The sequence below is a fragment of the Scyliorhinus torazame genome, chromosome 1, assembly GCF_047496885.1.
Source record: "Scyliorhinus torazame isolate Kashiwa2021f chromosome 1, sScyTor2.1, whole genome shotgun sequence".
Classification (NCBI taxonomy): Eukaryota; Metazoa; Chordata; class Chondrichthyes; order Carcharhiniformes; family Scyliorhinidae; genus Scyliorhinus; species Scyliorhinus torazame.
This window is the reverse complement of record NC_092707.1, coordinates 397,612,424-397,633,854: the sequence shown is the minus strand read 5'-3', so window position 1 is coordinate 397,633,854 and position 21,431 is coordinate 397,612,424. Positions and strand designations below refer to the sequence as shown.

The 21,431-nt window shown below is 51.7% G+C and overlaps 1 protein-coding gene across 1 annotated transcript in view; it reads right to left on the bottom strand.

The window, feature by feature from the left end:
- Nucleotides 1-389: 389 nt before the first annotated feature.
- Nucleotides 390-21,431, bottom strand: part of heca (hdc homolog, cell cycle regulator) — a 105,333-nt gene continuing 84,291 nt past the window's right edge. Inside the window, exons 3-4 of the mRNA XM_072513698.1 lie at nucleotides 3,632-3,786; nucleotides 390-2,257 (exon numbers count right to left, since the gene is read on the bottom strand). Coding sequence (XP_072369799.1) covers nucleotides 2,093-2,257; nucleotides 3,632-3,786 — 320 coding nt within the window. The 3' untranslated portion in view covers nucleotides 390-2,092. The remainder of the gene's footprint in view (nucleotides 2,258-3,631; nucleotides 3,787-21,431) is intronic.

Genomic DNA, 21,431 nt, shown 5'->3' with positions numbered 1-21,431 from the left:
GAGGGAGCGAGAGAGGGAGCGAGAGCGAGAGGGAGAGGGTGGGGGAGAGGGATAGGGAGAGGGAGTGAGAGAGGGAGCGAGAGTGAGAGGGAGAAGGAGGGGGAGAGAGGGAGGGAGAGGGAGAGGGAAAGGGAAAGGGAGATGGAGGGGGATAGAGAGAGGGAGCGAGAGCACGAGGGAGAGGGAGGGGGAGGGGGAGAGGGAGATGGAGGGGGAGAGAGAGAAGGAGCGAGAGCGAGAGGGAGGGGGAGAGGGAGAGAGAGAGGGAGGGGGAGAGAGAGAGGGAGCGAGAGGGAGAGGGAGAGGGAGAGGGAGAGGGGGAGAGGGAGGGGGAGAGAGAGAGGGAGGGAGAGGGAGGGGGAGAGGGAGGGAGAGGGAGAGGGAGGGGGAGGGGAAGGGGGAGGGGGAGGGGGAGAGGGAGCGAGAGGGAGGGGGAGGGCGAGGGGGAGAGGGAGAGGGAGCGAGAGGGAGAGGGAGAGGGATAGGGAGCGAGAGAGGGAGCGAGAGAGGGAGCGAGAGAGAGAGCGAGAGCAAGAGCGATAGCGAGAGCGAGGGCGAGCGGGAGAGGGAGGACTAGTACACGGCTTCAAATCCCAAGATGTCCAATTTAAACTGGACTGATAAAACCTGGAACACGAAGCTAGGCTCGGTAATGGTGACCTTGAAGCTCCCACTGTCGTAATCTGCCATCCGTGCCTGGTCTGGCCTACACGTGACTCCAGACCCACAGCAATCTAAACCGCCCTCTGAAATAGCCGAAAGAGCCCTCAGTTCAAGGGGCAATCGGGGTGGACAACGAATGCTGGCCCTGCCAGCGAGGGCCACATCCCCCGAAAACAATAACATCTAAAAACCTGCTCTCAGAATCAGACGGAAGCTTTAACAGCGTGGATGAGCATCGCTGGCCATTGGCATGCGGCTCACAGAGGCGGAATGAGGGATGAGCACCAATACCATTGGAACAATATTCTAGTCACCGACCCTGGTTCCTCAGTCGGGCCCAGAGTGTCAATTCTGGCCCAGTGGTTGCAGCATGGCTCATGTGTCAGGATGTGTTGGGTCCCGGTCCCACGCCAAGACTCGAGCACCAAAGCTGGGCCGACACTCCAGCGCAGTACCGAAGCGAGACGGTCAGGCGTACCATCGTTCGGTTAAACCCCGGCCGCACCCGGTGTCTGGATATAAAAAAGCATTTGGAACTGTTTGAAAGAAGGAGGGCGTTCTCTGCCGTTCCCACCATTGCTGCTTGCGGGAGCTTAACTGTTGGCAAATTGGCTGCGACATTGTGAAGCGCTCTGCGACACCCTGAGATCCTGGAAGGCGCTATATAAATGTAACCCTTTCCCTTCCTCCTCAGCGAGTGTATTCAGTGAGCAGAGGAGCGGCAAAGACTAGCTTCCATCCTCGGCGATGGCCTCAACACCGTGGGTTAAGGGGAGGTGCGGCAGGTTGGGGGGGGGGGTTGCCAATCTCTATCCTGCTGAAAAGCACCCATTGCGTGTGGAGGTCAGGCAGTGATCAGATCCGGTTCAGCTCAGAGGATCGACGTGGTCGAGGCCAAATTGGGGTGAACATCGTTCGCCGACCCCCCCCCCCCCCATCTGATGAAAGCAGCATGGAGGACACCTCTCACCCACTCACCTCTCCCTCCGTCACTCAAACATCTACTCTTGCTTCTCTGTAACCTAACCCGCCCCTGGTGCGAGCCCACGCCGAGCCCTCACGTCTCGAGGCGGACAAAGAAACAGTCCGGGCCAGAGGGTAGGCCTCAGGCCTGGTGTGCAGATACATTCAACCGTCAAACCCTCAGTTAATAACTAAAAACAAAAACCTTTCCCATTCTTTGGAGCGTCAAAGGGTGGAAACAGAAGGTGATTTTCACCTTTCGGCAAGGGCAACATCCGAAACCAGCTGCTTGTATGCAAATCTTTTTTTTTTTTGCTCAGAGCAGGGGACTTGCCCTTTTTACTGTAACCCTTCACCCCTCCCTCCCCACTGGCTAACACTGGATAAAGACTTACACACAAGCAACTCAAACAAAGTACTACACCCTACATATTAATTACTCTAGAAAGAAAAGGGAAAGCATTTGTCAATAAGCCTCCAACACTTTGAATGAAGAAAAGGGTTTTACAAAGTGGTAGTCTAGATTGCCGCAGTGCGGACATTGTTGGACATTGCTGTACTCCGAGAAATACTGCATTCCCACTCGCACGTCGATAACCGGCTTCCCACAGTGTTTGCAGTTCAGCCTGGCCTGCAAGAGAGCAAGAACATTTGTTTAAGAGAAGGGGGAAAAAAATACAGCAGGTCAATTATTATCAGGCATTGCAGGGCAGCACTCCCTCGATCATGTACTCAAGTCTCTGTGCCCTCCTGCCTCAGAGACAAAAGTGCTGAGCTGAGAATGACAGTAGCTTGTCTGTGCGGGGTCTGCACTTTCTCCCCGTGACTGCGTGGGTTTCCTCCGGGTGCTCCGGTTTCCTCCCCACAAGTCCAAAGATGTGCGGGTTAGGTCGATTGGCCGTGCTGAATTGCCCCTTGGTGTAGGTTAGGTTCGGGGGTTATTGGGATAGGGCGGGGAGTGGGATGGGGCGGGGTGCTCTTTCAGAGGGTCGGTGCAGACTCGATGGGCCGAATAGCCTCCTTCTGCACTCTAGGGATTCTATGAATCTGAGGTGGATGCTGGGACAGTGAGTAGATTTAAGGAGGAGTTGGACAGATTTTTAATTAGTAATGGGATGAAGGGTTATGGAGAATGGGCAGGGCGGTGGAGTTAAGGCCAGGATGAGATGGGCCATGATCAAATGACGGAGCAGACCCGACGGGCCAAATTGCCGAAGATTCTGCTCCTATATCTAATCAACGTATAAGGGTGACGGGACAATCAATGATTTCAAAAGGTCACTGGATGGGCACTTGAGGGAAACAAATCTGCAGGGTATGGTCCTCCGCCCCGCACGAGGAAACCAGCATCAGGTGGGCTCCAGGGAATGATGATCCTAAGGTGGTTTTGTGGTAATGTTACCAGGCTAGCCATCCAGAGGCCCAGGCTAATCGTGGGTTCAAATCCCACCCCGGCAGCTGGTGGAATCCAACTAATAATGAAAGCTAGTCTCGGTAATGGTGACCATGGCAACCCACCTGGTTTAGGGAAGGAAATCTGCCGTCCTTACCCGGTCTGGCCTACATGTGACTCCAGACCCACAGCAATGTGGTTGATGCTCAACCGCCCTGCAAACGTTCGGCTCAAGGGGAAATTAGGTAAAGCCAACAAGTGCTGCCTTTACCAGCAACACACCCACATCTCATGAAAGAGAAAAAAAATCTATTGACCGTTGTTGAATTGGGGGGAGGACAGGAGTGGGTTCAGCTGTGAAGGCCCCCCTGGTCAAACAGCTTGCCGACACTCCCTGCCAAGGCCAAGTGTGATGGATGACCATTGATAAACAGTTCCCAGGCTCAGTAAAGAATCACATAGCAGCGCGAAGCATCACCTTCAAGAACAGCAAAAATGACTTTCTTTTACACGCTATCACGCAGAGGAGCCGGGAGCCATCTTTGAAAGGGATTGCCCCAACAGCAACCATTGAGAGAGACAGACTGGTAATAGCAGATGTGCAACACCCACCTGGCAACATGGAGACGCAGCCAGGATATCGTAAGTGTACATGGTTCCCAGTTGATGCCAGCTCCCGTCCCATCGCGACTTGCACTTGATGCAAATGATCTTATGTACCCCTTCTAGGCAGTCCACGCAGATGGCATAGAGATGCATGAGCCTTCCTGCAAAGAAGCCATGGGCAAAGTTAACGTTCAATCAACAAACAACAAAGAGAAAGTCTTTATAATAATAATCTTTATTGTCACAAGTAGGCCTTACATTAACACTGCAATAGAACATACAGTGCAGAAGGAAGCCATTCGGCCCATCGAGTCTGCACCGACCCACTTCAGCCCTCACTTCCACCCTATCCCGGCAACTATAGACCGGTGAGCCTCACGTCTGTAGTGGGTAAAGTCTTGGAGGGGATTATAAGAGACAAGATTTATAATCATCTAGATAGGAATAATATGATCAGGGATAGTCAGCATGGCTTTGTGAAGGGTAGGTCATGCCTCACAAACCTTATCGAGTTCTTTGAGAAGGTGACCGAACAGGTAGACGAGGGTAGAGCAGTTGATGTGGTGTATATGGATTTCAGCAAAGCGTTTGATAAGGTTCCCCACGGTAGGCTACTGCAGAAAATACGGAGGCTGGGGATTGAGGGTGATTTAGAGATGTGGATCAGAAATTGGCTAGCTGAAAGAAGACAGAGGGTGGTGGTTGATGGGAAATGTTCAGAATGGAGTTCAGTTACAAGTGGAGTACCACAAGGATCTGTTCTGGGGCCGTTGCTGTTTGTCATTTTTATCAATGACCTAGAGGAAGGCGCAGAAGGGTGGGTGAGTAAATTTGCAGACGATACTAAAGTTGGTGGTGTTGTCGATAGTGTGGAAGGATGTAGCAGGTTACAGAGGGATATAGATAAGCTGCAGAGCTGGGCTGAGAGGTGGCAAATGGAGTTTAATGTAGAGAAGTGTGAGGTGATTCACTTTGGAAGGAATAACAGGAATGCGGAATATTTGGCTAATGGTAAAGTTCTTGGACGTGTGGATGAGCAGAGGGATCTAGGTGTCCATGTACATAGATCCCTGAAAGTTGCCACCCAGGTTGATAGGGTTGTGAAGAAGGCCTATGGAGTGTTGGCCTTTATTGGTAGAGGGATTGAGTTCCGGAGTCAGGAGGTCATGTTGCAGCTGTACAGAACTCTGGTACGGCCGCATTTGGAGTATTGCGTACAGTTCTGGTCACCGCATTATAGGAAGGACGTGGAGGCTTTGGAGAGGGTGCAGAGGAGATTTACCAGGATGTTGCCTGGTATGGAGGGAAAATCTTATGAGGAAAGGCTGATGGACTTGAGGTTGTTTTCGTTGGAGAGAAGAAGGTTAATAGAGGCATACAAAATGATCAGGGGGTTAGATAGGGTGGACAGTGAGAGCCTTCTCCCGCGGATGGAAATGGCTGGCACGAGGGGACATAGCTTTAAACTGAGGGGTAATAGATATAGGACAGAGGTCAGAGGTAGGTTCTTTACGCAAAGAGTAGTGAGGCCGTGGAATGCCCTACCTGCTACAGTAGTGAACTCGCCAACATTGAGGGCATTTAAAAGTTTATTGGATAAGCATATGGATGATAAGGGCATAGTGTAGGTTAGATGGCTTTTGTTTTGGTGCAACATCGTGGGCCGAAGGGTCTGTACTGCGCTGTATCGTTCTATGTTCTATCCCGGTAACCCAATACCCCCTCCTAACTTTTTTGGTCACTAAGGGCAATTTATCATGGCCAATCCACCTCACCTGCACGTCTTTTGGGACTTGTGGGAGGAAACCGGAACACCCGGAGGAAACCCACGCAGACACGGGGAGAACGTGCAGACTCCGCACAGGCAGTGACCCAAGCCGGGAATCGAACCTGGGACCCTGGCGCTGTGAGGCAACAGTGCTAACCACTGTGCTCCCGTGCTCTGAGTCCTGGCCACAATCTATCCCTCAATCAACATCACAAAAGCAGACTATCTGGTCTTATCACGGTGCTGTTCGTGGGAGCTTGCTGTGCTCAATTTGGCTGCCACGTTCTCCTACAGTACAACGGTGACAACACTTCAAAAAACACTTCAATGGCTGTGAAGCGCTTTGAAATGCTCGAATGTTGTGTAAGGCGCTATGTAAATGCAAGTCTTCCTTTCCAAATCTCTATTTCGGTCCGTTGGGTGCAGCTGGGGAGAGGGGTGGAATACGGGTATCTGTCCCTCCCCCCACATCAGGAGAGCCAGCTCCTAATCTGGACGAGGCCCCAGCCCCATGGCACCCGCTTTCAGAAGGAAGTTACCACTTCCTAAAAATTTAGATTCAAACAAATTCTATTTTGGTTTTCAGAGTTTCCCTGGGAGATTCCTCCGGGTGTGGTGGAACAGGCTGTGAATGGGAGAAGTTTCCCAGCCTTTCCCTGTTATGTTTCTACGGCTCAGGAAGTGGGAATTTCCTGGTCGGAGCTGTTTTCGGACAGGGGAGCGGGGCATAGGCCACAGGCGCAGCGTACGGCTGAGCGAAGCAGGCTGATCGCTGTCGAGCAGCCCCTGGGGAATGAGCCCATATTCTGCTAGCAGGATCAGGCTTCAGGTGTGTCCTCCTATTAGCCTCTCCTCACTATTCACTCTGCTCTCTCCTCTCAGCCTCCTACCCTCCGGCCACCCAGGCACATACCTGGCTGAAATTAGATAGCGACTGTAGCAAACAGCATTTGTTGTTGGAGTCCAGTTAGGGGCAGAGGGTCAGGGGGAATGCCAAATACTCGCAAATGCTCCACCCAATGGCGGTTCAATAGGCAGTTGCCAAGCTTCCATCATGTTAGGAGGGAGCAGCTTTGGTCACAGGACACGGGAGCACAGTGGTTAGCACTGCTGTCTCACAACGCCAGGGTCCCGGGTTCAATTCCGGCCTCGGGTGACTGTCTGTGTGGAGTCTGCACGTCCTCTGGGTGCTCCGGTTTCCTCCCACAGTCCAAAGATGTGCAGGTTAGGCGGATTGGCCATGATAAATTGCCCATTAATGTCCAAAGATGTGAACTCTCGTTCACTTTCAGAGGGTCGGTGCAGGCTCGATGGGCTGAATGGCCTCCTCCAGCACTGTAGGGGTTTTATAGACATGGGGGTGAATTGGTAGCAGTTTACAGATAGCTTGCGAGCCGTTGAGAGGGGAAGCAAATTGTACAACGTCAAAAACTGGCGGAGTAAAGTAGGGGGAGATGGTGGTGCAGTGGTAATGTCACTGGAATAATAATCCAGAGGCCCAGACTCACGCTCTGGGGCCATGAGTTCAAATCCCACCATGGCACTAGTGGAATTTAAATTTAATTAATAAATTCTAGAATTGAAAAGCAAAGCTGCTTACTTATATCAGGAAAGAGAGATGTCGACACAGGGTTCTGTGCCAGGGTCCGAAAGAGGAGGAGGAATCATTTGTTCAAAGATTCACAATCGGCTCGCAGCCGTGGATCATTCACTCCATATTCGCTCAACCCAGTGCCAATCAGAGACCCATTACCCAGGACCCATTGCCCTTCGGAGCTCTGATAAGCTTCCACCCCCTCCACCCCGCACGCTGATAAGAGTGGCCAATTCACGATCAAAACAAACGTGTGACATGGAAATGAGCTTTCCCGGGCACTTCAGAGGGCAGCTAAGGGCCAACCATGTTAGCGCGGAGATGGGAGTCACGTACAGGTCAACAGCTTCACAATGGAGCAAGTCAGGGAAGGCCTAAAGTAGTCATCGGGATGGCCTGACCTGCTAACATTGCCAGTGCACAAAGACCCACCTTCTCTCAACAGGAGTGTTTCTACACAAGTCAAGCTCAGCTATCAGTTTCTAATCCTCAAGTAAGAGGGGGTAGCAGCAGCATTTCAGCAAGGACCAGGTGTATAGGCAGTGCGGTGGCTCAGTGGTTAGCACTGCTGCCTTACAGCGCCAGGGACCCAGGTTCGATTCCGACCTCGGGTAACTGTCCGTGTGGAGTTTGTACATTCTCCCCGTGTCTGCGTGGGTTTCCTCCGGGTGCTCCAGTTTCCGTCCGAAGATGCGCAGGTTAAGGTGGATTGGCCACGCTAAATTCCCCCTTAAGGTAGAGGTGCAGGAATAGGCTGGGGGATTGGGCCTAGGTTGGGTGGTCTTTCGAAGGGTTGGTGCAGACTCAATGGGCCGAATGGCCTCTTTCTGCACTGTAGGGGTTTTATGATTCCATACGACGGTAGGTCTGATATGAAAGGCTCAATCAGGAGTACAAGTTACATTTAGTGCTGGGTGAGTGTCATGTGAGAGTACCTTTAAGAAATGGATGTTTAAGCAATGTACCTTTAAGAAATGGAGCTGATCATATTACTGAAGTGATGTCAGAGAGTGGGGGGAGCTCACTTCTGCTTTTTTGAGTTTCAGTTTGAGAAGGCAGCTGGGAGTGTCTGTGTGTTTTGCTGAGAGCTGCAGGAAGAAACACAGAGCTGGTCTGTTGATGTCTACAATCCAAAGACTATAAATATATTGAATGTAACCTAATGTGTTCTTATTTTTGAAGGTTTGAAGTCTTTTGGATGATTAAAGGAACAGTTTGAAGGATTATTTAGTGTTGTAGTCTTTTGGGGTTATCTTTGAAGTAATGGGTGTTAAGATATTCAATGTTCTAAAAGGGTTAACTTGAGTTCATAGAATAAACATTGTTTTGTTTTAAAAACCACTTGTCCATTTCTGCTGTCCCACACCTGGAGAGCAGGCCGTGTGCTTCCCACACCACAATCTATTAAAAGTTGTGGGTCGGTTGAACTCCATGAAACACTTTGGGGTTCTGTAAACCCGGAGCCATAACAGTGAGACAGCACTGGGATCGCCCTCGCTGCTGAACTGGGAGCAATTAACTGACATTCTCTCCTTAACTCAGACTCTTGCTCGGGGGTTAATTGGAAACCTTTGTCTGCAGCAAATTGCAAAGACAGAATCAAAAACCGTACCACTGTGTGTCTCCCTGCCTCGTCTCAAGAGACGACGGGGGACTTATATTTAAACCCAGGCCCGATGTCAAAGCAAGGAGCAAGTGGCACTTTTGTCAACGTCAAATAGTGTCTGGGGCTCGACATAAATGTGGTCTGGAATGCGCTGTCTGAAAGGGTGGTGGGAACAGATTCAACAGTAACTTTCAGAAGGAAATTGGATAAATACTTGGAAGAGGAAAATTTTTACAGGGTTTGGGGAAAGGTCATGAGTGGGGAGGAGAGGGGGGGGAGAATTAAGAATAATTGGACAGCTCTTCCAAAAAGTCAGCATAGGACGGAAGGGGAGATCAATGCCTTCCTTCTGTGCTGTGTCATTCTTAGACTTGGGGGCTTGTGCAGAAATCACTTTCAACTAAGTTGAATAAAAAAGTGGGCAGCACAGTGGTTAGCACCGCTGCCTCACAGCAGCAGCCACCCCGGTTCAATTCCGGCCTTGGGTGACTGGCTGTGTGGAGTTTGTCCACAGGTTAGGTGGGGTTACAGAGATTGGGTAGGGTGCTGATTCAGAGGGTCGGTGCAGAATGGCCTCTTGCTACACTGTAGGAATTCTATGGTTCCAACTGCCAGCTCGGGTTTCAAACAAACCGTTGAAATCTGGCGCAAGTGGCCGGTGGTTTAACCTGGGGGTCACCACACCTCAGGCGAGGGGCAAGGTCGAGACGGCGGGGCCTTCATGAATAATCTCAGCCGGTACGGGAATTGAACCAACGCTGCTGGACAACCATCCTGCCAACTGAGCTAAATCGACGCATGGGTATGTTATATCATAGAACTTACAGTGCAGGAGGCCATTCGGCCCATCGAGTCTGCACCGGCTCTTGGAAAGAGCACCCTACCCAAGGTCAACACCTCCACCCTATCCCCATAACCCAGTAACCCCATCCAACACTAAGGGCAATTTTGGACACCAAGGGCAATTTATCATGGCCAATCCACCTAACCTGCACGTCTTTGGACTGTGGGAGGAAACCGGAGCACCCGGAGGAAACCCACGCAGACACGGGGAGGATGTGCAGACTCCGCACAGACAGTGACCCAAGCCTGGAATCGAACCTGGGACCCTGGAGCTGTGAAGCAAATGTGCTAACCACAACTGCATTCATACATTTATATTCACAAATGTATGAATGCAAATATATATGAAATATTTACTGTTTTTAACTAATGATTGTATGATTATATGTTTAGCTCAGTTTGCTGGACAGCTGATTCCTGATGTAGACTGTGACTAAGCACAGTCTTCTCAAACTTACCCCTCACCTCAGGTGTGGTGACCCTCAGGTTAAATCACCACCAGTCAGCTCTCCCCCCTCAAAGGGGAAAGCAGCCTATGGTCATCTGGGACTATGGCGACTTTACTATACATTATACTGGAGAAGATGCCAAAGATAAATTTCCACTTTTGCATGGACAATAAAGCTCAATTCTATTGTATTCTATTCGATCAGGTGCCAGAGGGCATCGATTTAGGGGGGGTAGAAAAGAACCAAAAAGAGACACGAGTAAAAACATTTTTGTGCAGCAAATGATTAGGATGTCGACTGCACTGCCCGGGAATGTGGTGGAGGCAGGCACAATTGAGGCTTTCGACTATGGGGAAAAGACGGGGCAGTGGGACTAACTGCGTTGCTCTTGCAGAGGCACCGAGGACATGATGGGCCTCCTGTGCTGTAGCAATTCTACAATCTTCCCTCAGAGGGGAGGGAATGTGTGGAATTCTTTATCGCAGAGGGCTGTGGAGGCTAGGTCCCCAAATATGTTCAAGGTTGAGACAGACATCAGTGAGGGAATCAAGGGTTGTGGGGGTAAGGCGGGAAGGTGGAGTTGAGGATTATCACATCAGGTCAGTCATGATCTCACTGACTGGTGGTGCAGGCCCGAAGGCCTACTTCTGCTCCTCCATCTTATGGTCAATCCTATGGTTCCAGTTCCCAGGGATCACTCGCCAATGATACAAACCTTACACGGATCCACAATCACACTCACAAGGATGGTCATAGTGGAAATGATTGACTGGTGCCAGGGCGAGTCAAGTCATTGCTTTGCTACCTTGGCACAATGTTGGGCACAGGAACACTGGGAGTCATGGCAACAACAGCATGGGAAGCCAGTCAGACCACCGTGGCCGTGCAGCGCTGTGAAATAGTGATCCAATTAGTCCCACTCCCCTCCACCCCTCCCTTGTAAACTTTGGGGATGTTTTAAATTTAACTTCCTTTTCAAACGTTACCTTTCAGGGAGCACATAGATTTCATAGAATTTACAGCGCAGAAGGAGGCCATTCGGCCCATCGAGTCTGCACCGGCCCTTAGAAAGAGCACCCCACACCGCCACCCCATCCCCGTAACCCAGTAACCCCACCTAGCCTTTTGGACACTAAGGGGCAATTTAGCCTGGCCAATCCACCTAACCTGCACATCTTTGGACTGTGGGAGGAAACCGGAGCACCCGGAGGAAACCCACGCAGACACGGGGAGAACGTGCAGACGCCACACAGTCAGTCAACCGAGGCTGGAATTGAACCCGGGACCCTGGAGCTGTGAGGCAGCAGTGCTAACCACTGTGCCACACATTCCAGATCAGAACATCTCCCCATGCCTAAACCTGTTCCGTCAAAACCCTTTAAAAAAAAATTTTTAAGTACCCAATTAGTTTTTTTCCAATTAAGGGGCAATTTAGCGTGGCCAATCCACCTAACCTGCACATCTTTGGGTTGTGGGGGTGAAACCCAGGCAGGCACGGGGAGAATGTGCAAACTCCACACGGACAGTGACCCAGGGCCGGGATTCAAACCCGGGTCCTCAGCGCCGTGAGGCAGCAGGGCTAACCACTGTGCCACCGTGCTGCCCCTCGTCAAAACCCCTTTGACGATTTTGAACACCTCTATCCAATCTTTCCATGTTGTACAAGCACCTACTTGCTCCCCAAATTCACCAGCTAACCAACCAGGACTTGTGCCAATATTTGTTTGATTGGCACCCTCCTGAAGGTGCTGTCTCCTTACAGTTCCACCTCTTCGCCCTGTTCACTGGCTCTCACCCCCAATGAAAACTCACTCAAGTAGCTACTATTCACACGCGAGTCTTAGAGCCAGGGTTGACTTCTGTGTCCCCCCCCAACCCACCCCCCTTCCCAAACAGGTTAATCGTAGCCCCCCCACCCCCCAGGGCTGACTACTCAGGCTCTGCATAGGCAACTGACAGTCCCCAGTGATCTGGGGCTTCCTGGTCACTGGGCTTCTCTGCTAATGCACCAACCGACTGAACCACCATACGGTCTTCACGAAGAATAGAATATACAGTGCAGAAGGAGGCCATTCGGCCTGTCGAGTCTGCACCGACCCACTTCAGCCCTCACTTCCACCCTATCCCCATAACCGCTCCTAACCTTTTTGGACACTAAGGGACAATTTATCACGGCCAATCCACCTAACAGCACGTCTTTGGACTGTGGGAAGAAACCGGAGCACCCGGAGGAAACACACGCAGACACGGGGAGAACGTGCAGACTCCGCACAGACAGTGACCCAGCGGGGAATCGAACCTGGGACCCTGGCGCTGTGAAGCCATGGTGCTATCCACTTGTGCTACCGTGCTGCCCTGTGTACAGTAAGCCCGGTGTAAAGACGGGGGCCTAAAATTTTGCAAAGGTTCCCCCTCCCCTTTCAATATTCCACACGGTTTGGCTCCTTCTGTGCAACTGGAGGTGCAGGGAGGGGGAAGACAACACGCAGTTTGATTAGAGCAGCAAGCAAGTGTTAGAATCAGTGAGAAGCGGCTCCTCCAGTCACACACATTCTGTCTCTTCCTCTCTCTTTCTGCTCCAGTCCTGAGGCGGCTGGAAACCGGGAAACGAGGCCAGAAGGAGCCGCCCTGCATCGGGAACAGCAGCCGGTCCGTCAAACTTCAATTTGTTGTGTTAGTGGCGAGAGGTGATGAGAAATTTCTATTTTGGTTTCAGTGCATCAAGTGGCTGGAATTGGAGCTGAATCTGAACTGATTTATGCAAATTGAGAATTGTGTTTAGATGATGACAGGAACTCTTTAATCTTTTTCTCTATTTTGGCTTTGAACCACAATTGCACAGGTCACACTTTGCCAAATAAAGGCATTACTTATCAAACTATATATATATTTTTTAAATCCATCAACGACACGCGGTGAGCATTGTATTGTGATCTGATTAGTGCCGGGCTGGAGATTGAATGGGCTGCCTACACGTTCTGGAGATTTCCAGTTTGGTATTTATGCTCTTGTCTATGTGAAGAAACACATTTAACACACACACAGATGTAACGTTATCGCGTGGCTGCACAGCAGCAGAATTAGGCCACTCGGCCCATCGAGTCAGCTCCGCCATTCAGGCATCAATGTAAAGTGGTTGGTGACAATCAAAAAGTCACCCGTGAGCAAATCCCAAAACGAACCCTCAATAAACACAATATTCTGACCCCTGCTGCATGAGGTGGCTGAGGGAGAGATCAGACCACTCGGCCTTTCCAGCTCGCCGGGCCCTCCCGCCTTGCCGGCCAATTTGATTAGCGTCAAGCCGATGTTTTCACATCTTCGCTCGGCAGATTAGTTCAAACATCTGTTCATCTTTAGAAGCTCCGTTGACCGCGGTTTGTTTATTTCTCCATGATTTGCCGCAATGGTTCTATGGGTGAGGGTTTTAATTCATTTTTCGGGCCATTTCCCCTGTGTCCTGGTGAGGGGCTCGCCACCTCGGCTTGCTCAGGCATGGTCTGCCGCCCGAACTGTCCAGCTAAGTCACACCCCGCACAGCTTTGGACATCCTTCCTTTACAGGTAGACGTCCAAGTTCCCGACTGATCCAGCTTCCAGCAGCCTTTCAGGCAGAGCATTTCACATCGTTTTATAAGTTTAAGACAAAGAACAGTCCTCACCCATGTAGGACATCATTTCTGAGGGAGCACCTTCCTTTGGGCATCAACCCCGACGCCGAGGTTCGAACCTGAAGCTACTCGGGGCACCACGAGAGGGAGGGTTCAGGCCCGGGGTATACCATCAGCTCGGTGAGATTCACCGCCCAGGGGTTTCAGTCGCTACACGTGGAGCCTGGCAGCACCTCAGCCACAGAAAGACAGCGGCACCGGCATAATTACCCTCCTCAGCTTTCGACTTTCTTCAGCTTTCTGTTCCAATACGCATTTGGACTTTGCTTTGAAAGCTCTGCCTTGTTGAACATCATTACCTCCCACTCACCACGAGCGACCACACTGGGGTTCAGGTGCCAGCTGTGGTTCAGTGGGTGGCGCTCCCAGCTCTGAGTCACCAGCTGGTGGGTTTAAATCCCAGTCAGGAAACCTGTGTACATAATGGGGACGGGCATTCCAGTGCAGTACTGAGGGAGTGCCGCACTGTCAGAGGGTTAGTACGGAGGGAGTGCCGCGCTGTCAGAGGGTTAGTACGGAGGGAGTGCCGCGCTGTCAGAGGGTCAGTAGTGAGGGAGTGCTGCACTGTCAGAGGGTCAGTACTGAGGGAGTGCCGCACTGTTAGAGGGTCAGCACTGAGGGAGTGCCCCACTGTTAGAGGGTCAGTACTGAGGGAGTGCCGCACTGTCAGAGGGTCAGTACTGAGGGAGCGCTGCACTGTCAGAGGGTCAGTACTGAGGGAGTGCTGCACTGTCAGAGGGTCAGTACTGAGGGAGTGCTGCACTGTCAGAGGGTCAGTACTGAGGGAGTGCTGCACTGTCAGAGGGTCAGTACCGGGCGAGTCCTGCACTGCAGAGGGTCAGTACTGAGGGAGTGCCGCACTGTCAGAGGGTCAGTACTGAGGGAGTGCTGCACTGTCAGAGGGTCAGTACTGAGGGAGTGCCGCACTGTCAGAGGGTCAGTACTGAGGGAGTGCCGCACTGTCAGGGGATAAGTACTGAGGGATTACTGCACTGTCAGAGGGTCAGTACTGAGGGAGTGCCGCACTGTCAGAGGATCAGTACTGAGGGAGTGCTGCACTGTCAGGGGATCAGTACTGAGGGAGTGCCACACTGTCAGAGGGTCAGTACTGAGGGAGTGCCGCACTGTCAGAGGATCAGTGCTGAGGGAGTGCTGCACTGTCAGAGGGTCAGTACTGAAGGAGTGCTGCACTGTCAAGGGATCAGTACTGAGGGAGTGCCGCACTGTCAGGGGATCAGTACTGAGGGAGTGCTGCACTGTCAGAGGGTCAGTACTGAGGGAGTGCCGCACTGTGAGGGGATCAGTACTGAGGGAGTGCCGCACTGTCAGAGGATCAGTACTGAGGGAGTGCCGCACTGTCAGAGGGTCAGTACTGAGGGAGTGCCGCACTGTCAGAGGATCAGTGCTGCACTGTCAGAGGATCAGTGCTGAGGGAGTGCTGCACTGTCAGAGGATCAGTACTGAGGGAGTGCCGCACTGTCAGGGGATCAGTACTGAGGGAGTGCTGCACTGTCAGAGGGTCAGTACTGAGAAGTGCCGCACTGTCAGAGGGCCGGTGCTGAGGGAGTGCTACACTGTCTGAGTGTCAGTACTGAGGGAGTGCCGCACTGTCAGAGGGTCAGTACTGAGGGAGTGCAGCACTGTCAGAGGGTCAGTACTGAGGGAGAATGGTACTGTCAGAAGATCAGTACTGAGGGAGTGCTGCACTGTCAGAGGGTCAGTACTGAGGGAGTGCTGCACTGTCAGAGGGTCAGTACTGAGGGAGTGCTGCACTGTCAGAGGGTCAGTACTGAGGGAGTGCTGCACTAGAACAAAGAACAAAGAAATGTACAGCACTGGACCAGGTCCTTCGGCCCTCCAAGCCCGTGCAGACCATGCTGCCCGACTAAACTACAATCTTCTACACTTCCTGGGTCGGTATCCCTCTATTCCCATCCTATTCATGTATTTGTCAAGATGCCCTTTAAATGTCACTATCGTCCCTGCTTCCACCACCTCCTCCGGTAGCGAGTTCCAGGCATCCACGACCCTCTGTGTAAAAAAACTTGCCTCGTACATCTCCTCTAAACCTTGCCCCTCTCACCTTAAACCTATGCCCCCTAGTAATTGACCCCTCTACCCTGGGGAAAAGCCTCTGACTATCCACTCTGTCTATGCCCCTCATAATTTTTTAGATCTCTATCAGGTCGCCCCTCAACCTCCGTCGTTCCAGTGAGAACAAACCGAGTTCATTCAACCGCTCCTCATAGCTAATGCCCTCCATACCAGGCAACATTCTGGTAAATCTCTTCTGCACCCTCTCTAAAGCCTCCACATCCTTCTGGTAGTGTGGCGACCAGAATTGAACACTATACTCAAAGTGTGGCCTAACTAAGGTTCTATACAGCTGCAACATGACTTGCCAATTCTTATACTCAATGCCCCGGCCAATGAAGGCAAGCATGCCGTATGCCTTCTTGACTACCTTTTCCACCTGTGTTGCCCCTTTCAGTGACCTGTGGACCTGTACTCCGAGATCTCTCTGACTTTCAATACTCTTGAGGGTTCTACCATTCACTGTATATTCCCTACCTGCATTAGACCTTCCAAAATGCATTACCTCACATTTGTCCGGATTAAACTCCATCTGCCTTCTCTCTGCCCAAGTCTCCAATCTAAATCCTGCTGTATCCTGACAGTCCTCATCGCTGTCCGCAATTCCACCAACCTTTGTGTCTTCTGCAAACTTACTAATCAGACCAGTTACATTTTCCTCCAAATCATTTATATATACTACAAACAGCAAAGGTCCCAGCACTGTTCCCTGCGGAACACCATTGGTCACAGCCCTCCAAGTAGAAAAACATCCTTCCATTGCTACTCTCTGCCTTCCATGACCTAGCCAGTTCTGTATCCACCTTGCCAGCTCACCCCTGATCCCGTGTGACTTCACCTTTTGTACTAGTCTACCATGAGGGACCTTGTCAAAGGCCTTACTGAAGTCTATATAGACAACATCCACTGCCCTACCTGCATCAATCATCTTTGTGACCTCCTCGAAAAACTCTATCAAGTTAGTGAGACACGACCTCCCCTTCACAAAACCATGCTGCCTCTCACTAATACATCCATTTGCTTCCAAATGGGAGTACATCCTGTCTCAAAGAATTCTCTCCAGTAATTTCCCTACCACTGAAGTAAGGCTCACCGGCCTGTAGTTCCCTGGATTATCCTTGCTACCCTTCTTAAACAGAGGAACAACATTGGCTATTTTCCAGTCCTCCGGGACATCACCTGAAGACAGTGAGGATCCGAAGATTTCTGTCAAGGCCTCAGTAATTTCCTCTCCAGCCTCCTTCAGTATTCTGGGGTAGATCCCATCAGGCCCTGGGAACTTATCTACCTTAATATTTTTTAAGGCGCCCAACCTCGTCTTTTTGGATCTCAATGTGACCCAGGCTATCTACACACCCTTCTCCAGACTCAACATCTACCAATTCCTTCTCTTTGGTGAATACTGATGCAAAGTATTCATTTCGTACCTCACCCATTTCCTCTGGCGCCACACATAGATTCACTTGCCTATCCTTCAGTGGGCCAACCCTTTCCCTGGCTACCCTCTTGCTTTTTATGTACGTGTAAAAAGCTTTGGGATTTTCCTTAACCCTATTTGCCAATGACTTTTAGTGACACCCTTCTAGCCCTCCTGACTCCTTGCTTAAGTTCCTTCCTACTTTCCTTATATTCAACACAGGCTTTGTCTGTTCCCAGCCTTTTAGCCCTGACAAATGCCTCCTTTTTCTTTTTGACGAGGCCTACAATATCTCTCGTTATCCAAGATTCCCGAAAATTGCCGTAATTATTCTTCCTCCACACAGGAACATGCCGGTCCTGAATTCCTTTCAACTGACACTTGAAAGCCTCCCACATGTCAGATGTTGATTTGCCCTCAAACATCCGCCCCCAATCTAGGTTCTTCAGTTCCCGCCTAATATTGTTATAATTAGCCTTCCCCCAATTTAGCACATTCATCCTAGGACCACTCTTATCCTTGTCCACCAGCACTTTAAAACTTACTGAATTGTGGTCACTGTTCCCGAAATGCTCCCCTACTGAAACTTCTACCACCTGGCCGGGCTCATTCCCCAATACCAGGTCCAGTACCGCCCCTTCCCGAGTTGGACTGTCTACATATTGTTTTAAGAAGCCCTCCTGGATGCTCCTTACAAACTCTGCCCCGTCTAAGCCCCCGGCACTAAGTGAGTACCAGTCAATATTGGGGAAGTTGAAGTCTCCCATCACCACAACCCTGTTGTTTTTACTCTTTTCCAAAATCTGTCTACCTATCTGCTCCTCTATCTCCCGCTGGCTGTTGGGAGGCCTGTAGTAAACCCCCAACATTGTGACTGCACCCTTCTTATTCCTGATCTCTACCCATATAGCCTCACTGCCCTCTGAGGTGTCCTCCCGTAGTACAGCTGTGATAGCCTCCCTAACCAGTAGCGCAACTCCACCACCTCTTTTACATCCCCCTCTATCCCGCCTGAAACATCTAAATCCTGGAACATTTAGCTGCCAATCCTGCCCTTCCCTCAACCAGGTCTCTGTAATGGCAACAACATCATAGTTCCAAGTACTAATCCAAGCTCTAAGTTCATCTGCCTTACCCGTTAATACTTCTTGCATTAAAACATATGCACTTCAGGCCACCAGACCCGCTGTGTTCAGCAACTTCTACCTGTCTGCTCTGCCTCAGAGCCACACTGTCCCTATTCCCTAGTTCTCCCTCAATGCTCTCACCTACAGACCTTTTGCTCCCGTGCTCACCCCCCTGCCATACTAGTTTAAACCCTCCCGTGTGACACTAGCAAACCTCGCGGCCAGGATATTTATGCCTCTCCAGTTTAGGTGCAACCCGTCCTTCTTATATAGGTCACACAGGCCCCGGAAGAGCTCCCAGTGGTCCAGATAACGGAAACCCTCCCTCCTACACCAGCTGTTTAGCCACGTGTTTAGCTGCTCTATCTTCCTATTTCTAGCCTCACTGGCACTTGGCACAGGGTCAGTACTGAGGGAGGGCTGTACTGTCAGAGGGTCAGTCCTGAGGGAGTGCTGCACTGTCAGAGGGTCAGTACTGAAGGAGTGCTGCACTGTCAGAGGGTCAGTGCTGAGGGAGTGCTGCACTGATAGAGGGTCAGTACTGAGGGAGTGCTGCACTGACAGAGGGTCAGTACTGAGCGAGTGCAGCACTGTCAAAGTGTAAGTGCTGAGGGAGTGCTGCACTGTCAGAGGGTCAGTGCTGAGAGAGTGCTGCACTGTCAGAGGGTCAGTGCTGAGGGAGTGCTTCACTGTCAGAGGGTCAGTGCTGAGGGAGTGCTGCACTGTCAGAGGGTCAGTACTGAGGGAGTGCTGCACTGTCAGAGGGTCAGTACTGAAGGAGTGCTGCACTGTCAGAGGGTCAGTACTGAGAGAGTTCTGCACTGTCAGAGAGTCAGTACGGAGGGAGTGCTGCACTGTCAGAGGGTCAGTACTGAGCGAGTGCTGCACTGTCAAAGTGTAAGTGCTGAGGGAGTGCTGCACTGTCAGAGGGTCAGTGCTGAGAGAGTGCTGCACTGTCAGAGGGTCAGTGCAGAGGGAGTGCTTCACTGTCAGAGGGTCAGTGCTGAGGGAGTGCTGCACTGTCAGAGGGTCAGTACTGAGGGAGTGCTGCACTGTCAGAGGGTCTGTACTGAGGGAGTGCTGCACTGTCAAAGTGTAAGTGCTGAGGGAGTCCTGCACTGTCAGGGGGTCAGTACTGAGGGAGTGCTGCACTGTCAGGGGGTCAGTACTGAGGGAGTGCTGCACTGTCAGTGGGTCAGTGCTGAGGGAGTGCTGCACTGTCAGAGGGTCAGTACTGAGGGAGTGCTGCACTGACAGAGGGTCAGTACTGAGGGAGTGCTGCACTGTCAGAGGGTCAGTACTGAAGGAGTGCTGCACTGTCAGAAGATCGGAACTGAGGGAGTGCTGCACTGTCAGAGGGTCAGTACTGAGGGAGTGCTGCACTGTCAGAGGGTCAGTACTGAAGGAGTGCTGCACTGTCAGAGGGTCAGTACTGAGAGAGTTCTGCACTGTCAGAGAGACAGTACTGAGGGAGTGCTGCACTATCAGAGGGTCAGTACTGAGGGAGTGCTGCACTGTCAGAGGGTCAGTACTGAAGGAGTGCTGCACTGTCAGAGGATCGGAACTGAGGGAGTGCTGCACTGTCAGAGGGTCAGTACTGAGGGAGTGCTGCACTGACAGAGGGTCAGCACTGAGGGAGTGCTGTACTGTCAGAGGCTCAGTACTGAGGGAGTGCTGCACTGTCAGAAGATCAGAACTGAGGGAGTGCTGCACTCTCAGAGTATCAGTACTGAGGGAGTGCTGCACTGACAGAAGGTCAGTACTAAGGGAGTGCTGCACTGTCAGAGGGTCAGTACTGAGGGAGTGCTGCACTGTCAGAGGATCAGAACTGAGGGAGTGCTGCACTGTCAGAGGGTCAGTACTGAGGGAGTGCTGCACTGTCAGAGGGTCAGTACTGAAGGAGTGCTGCACTGTCAGAATATCAGAACTGAGGGAGTGCTGAACTGTCAGAGGGTCAGTACTAAGGGAGTGCTGCACTGTCAGAGGGTCAGTACTGAGGGAGTGCTGCACTGTCAGAGGGTCAGTACTGAGGGAGAGCTGCACTGTCAGAGGATCAGTACTGAGGGAGTGCTGCACTGTCAGAGGGTCAGCACTGAGGGAGTGCCGCACTGTCAGTGGGTCAGTACTGAGGGAGTGCTGCACTGTCAGAGTGTCAGTACTGAGGGAGTGCTGCTCTGTAGAGGGTCAGTACTGAGGGAGTGCCGCACTGTCAGAGGGTCAGTACTGAGGGAGCGCTGCACTGTCAGAGCGTCAGTACTGAGGGAGTGCCGCACTGTCAGAGGGTCAGTACTGAGGGAGTGCCGCACTGTCAGGGGATCAGTACTGAGGGATTGCTGCACTGTCAGAGGATCAGTACTGAGGGTGTGCCGCACTGTCAGACGACCAGTACTGAGGGAGTGCTGCACTGTCAGGGGATCAGTACTGAGGGTGTGCCGCACTCTCAGAGGGTCAGTACTGATGGTGTGCCGCACTGTCAGAGGGTCAGTACTGAGGGAGTGCTGCACTGACAGAGGGTCAGTACTGAGGGAGTGCTGCACTGACAGAGGGTCAGTACTGAGGGAGTGCTGCACTGTCAAAGGATCAGTACTGAGGGAGTGCTGCACTGTCAGAGTGTCAGTACTGAGGGAGTGCTGGACTGTCAGAGGGTCAGTACTGAGGGAGTGCTGCACTGACAGAGGGTCAGTACTGAGGGAGTGCTGCACTGTCTGAGGGTCAGTACTGAAGGAGTGCTGCACTGTCAGAGGGTCAGTGCTGAGGGAGTGCTGCACTGACAGAGGGTCAGTACTGAGGAAGTGCTGCACTGACAGAGGGTCAGTACTGAGGAAGTACTGCACTGTAAGAGGGTCAGTGCTGAGCGAGTGCTGCACTGTCAGAGGGTCAGTACTGAGGGAGTGCTGCACTGTCAGAGGGTCTGTACTGAGGGAGTGCTGCACTGTCAAAGAGTAAGTGCTGAGGGAGTGCTGCACTGTCAGGGGGTCAGTCCTGAGGGAGTGCTGCACTGTCAGAGGGTCAGTACTGAAGGAGTGCTGCACTGTCAGAGGGTCAGTGCTGAGGGAGTGCTGCACTGATAGAGGGTCAGTACTGAGGGAGTGCTGCACTGACAGAGGGTCAGTACTGAGCGAGTGCAGCACTGTCAAAGTGTAAGTGCTGAGGGAGTGCTGCACTGTCAGAGGGTCAGTGCTGAGAGAGTGCTGCACTGTCAGAGGGTCAGTGCTGAGGGAGTGCTTCACTGTCAGAG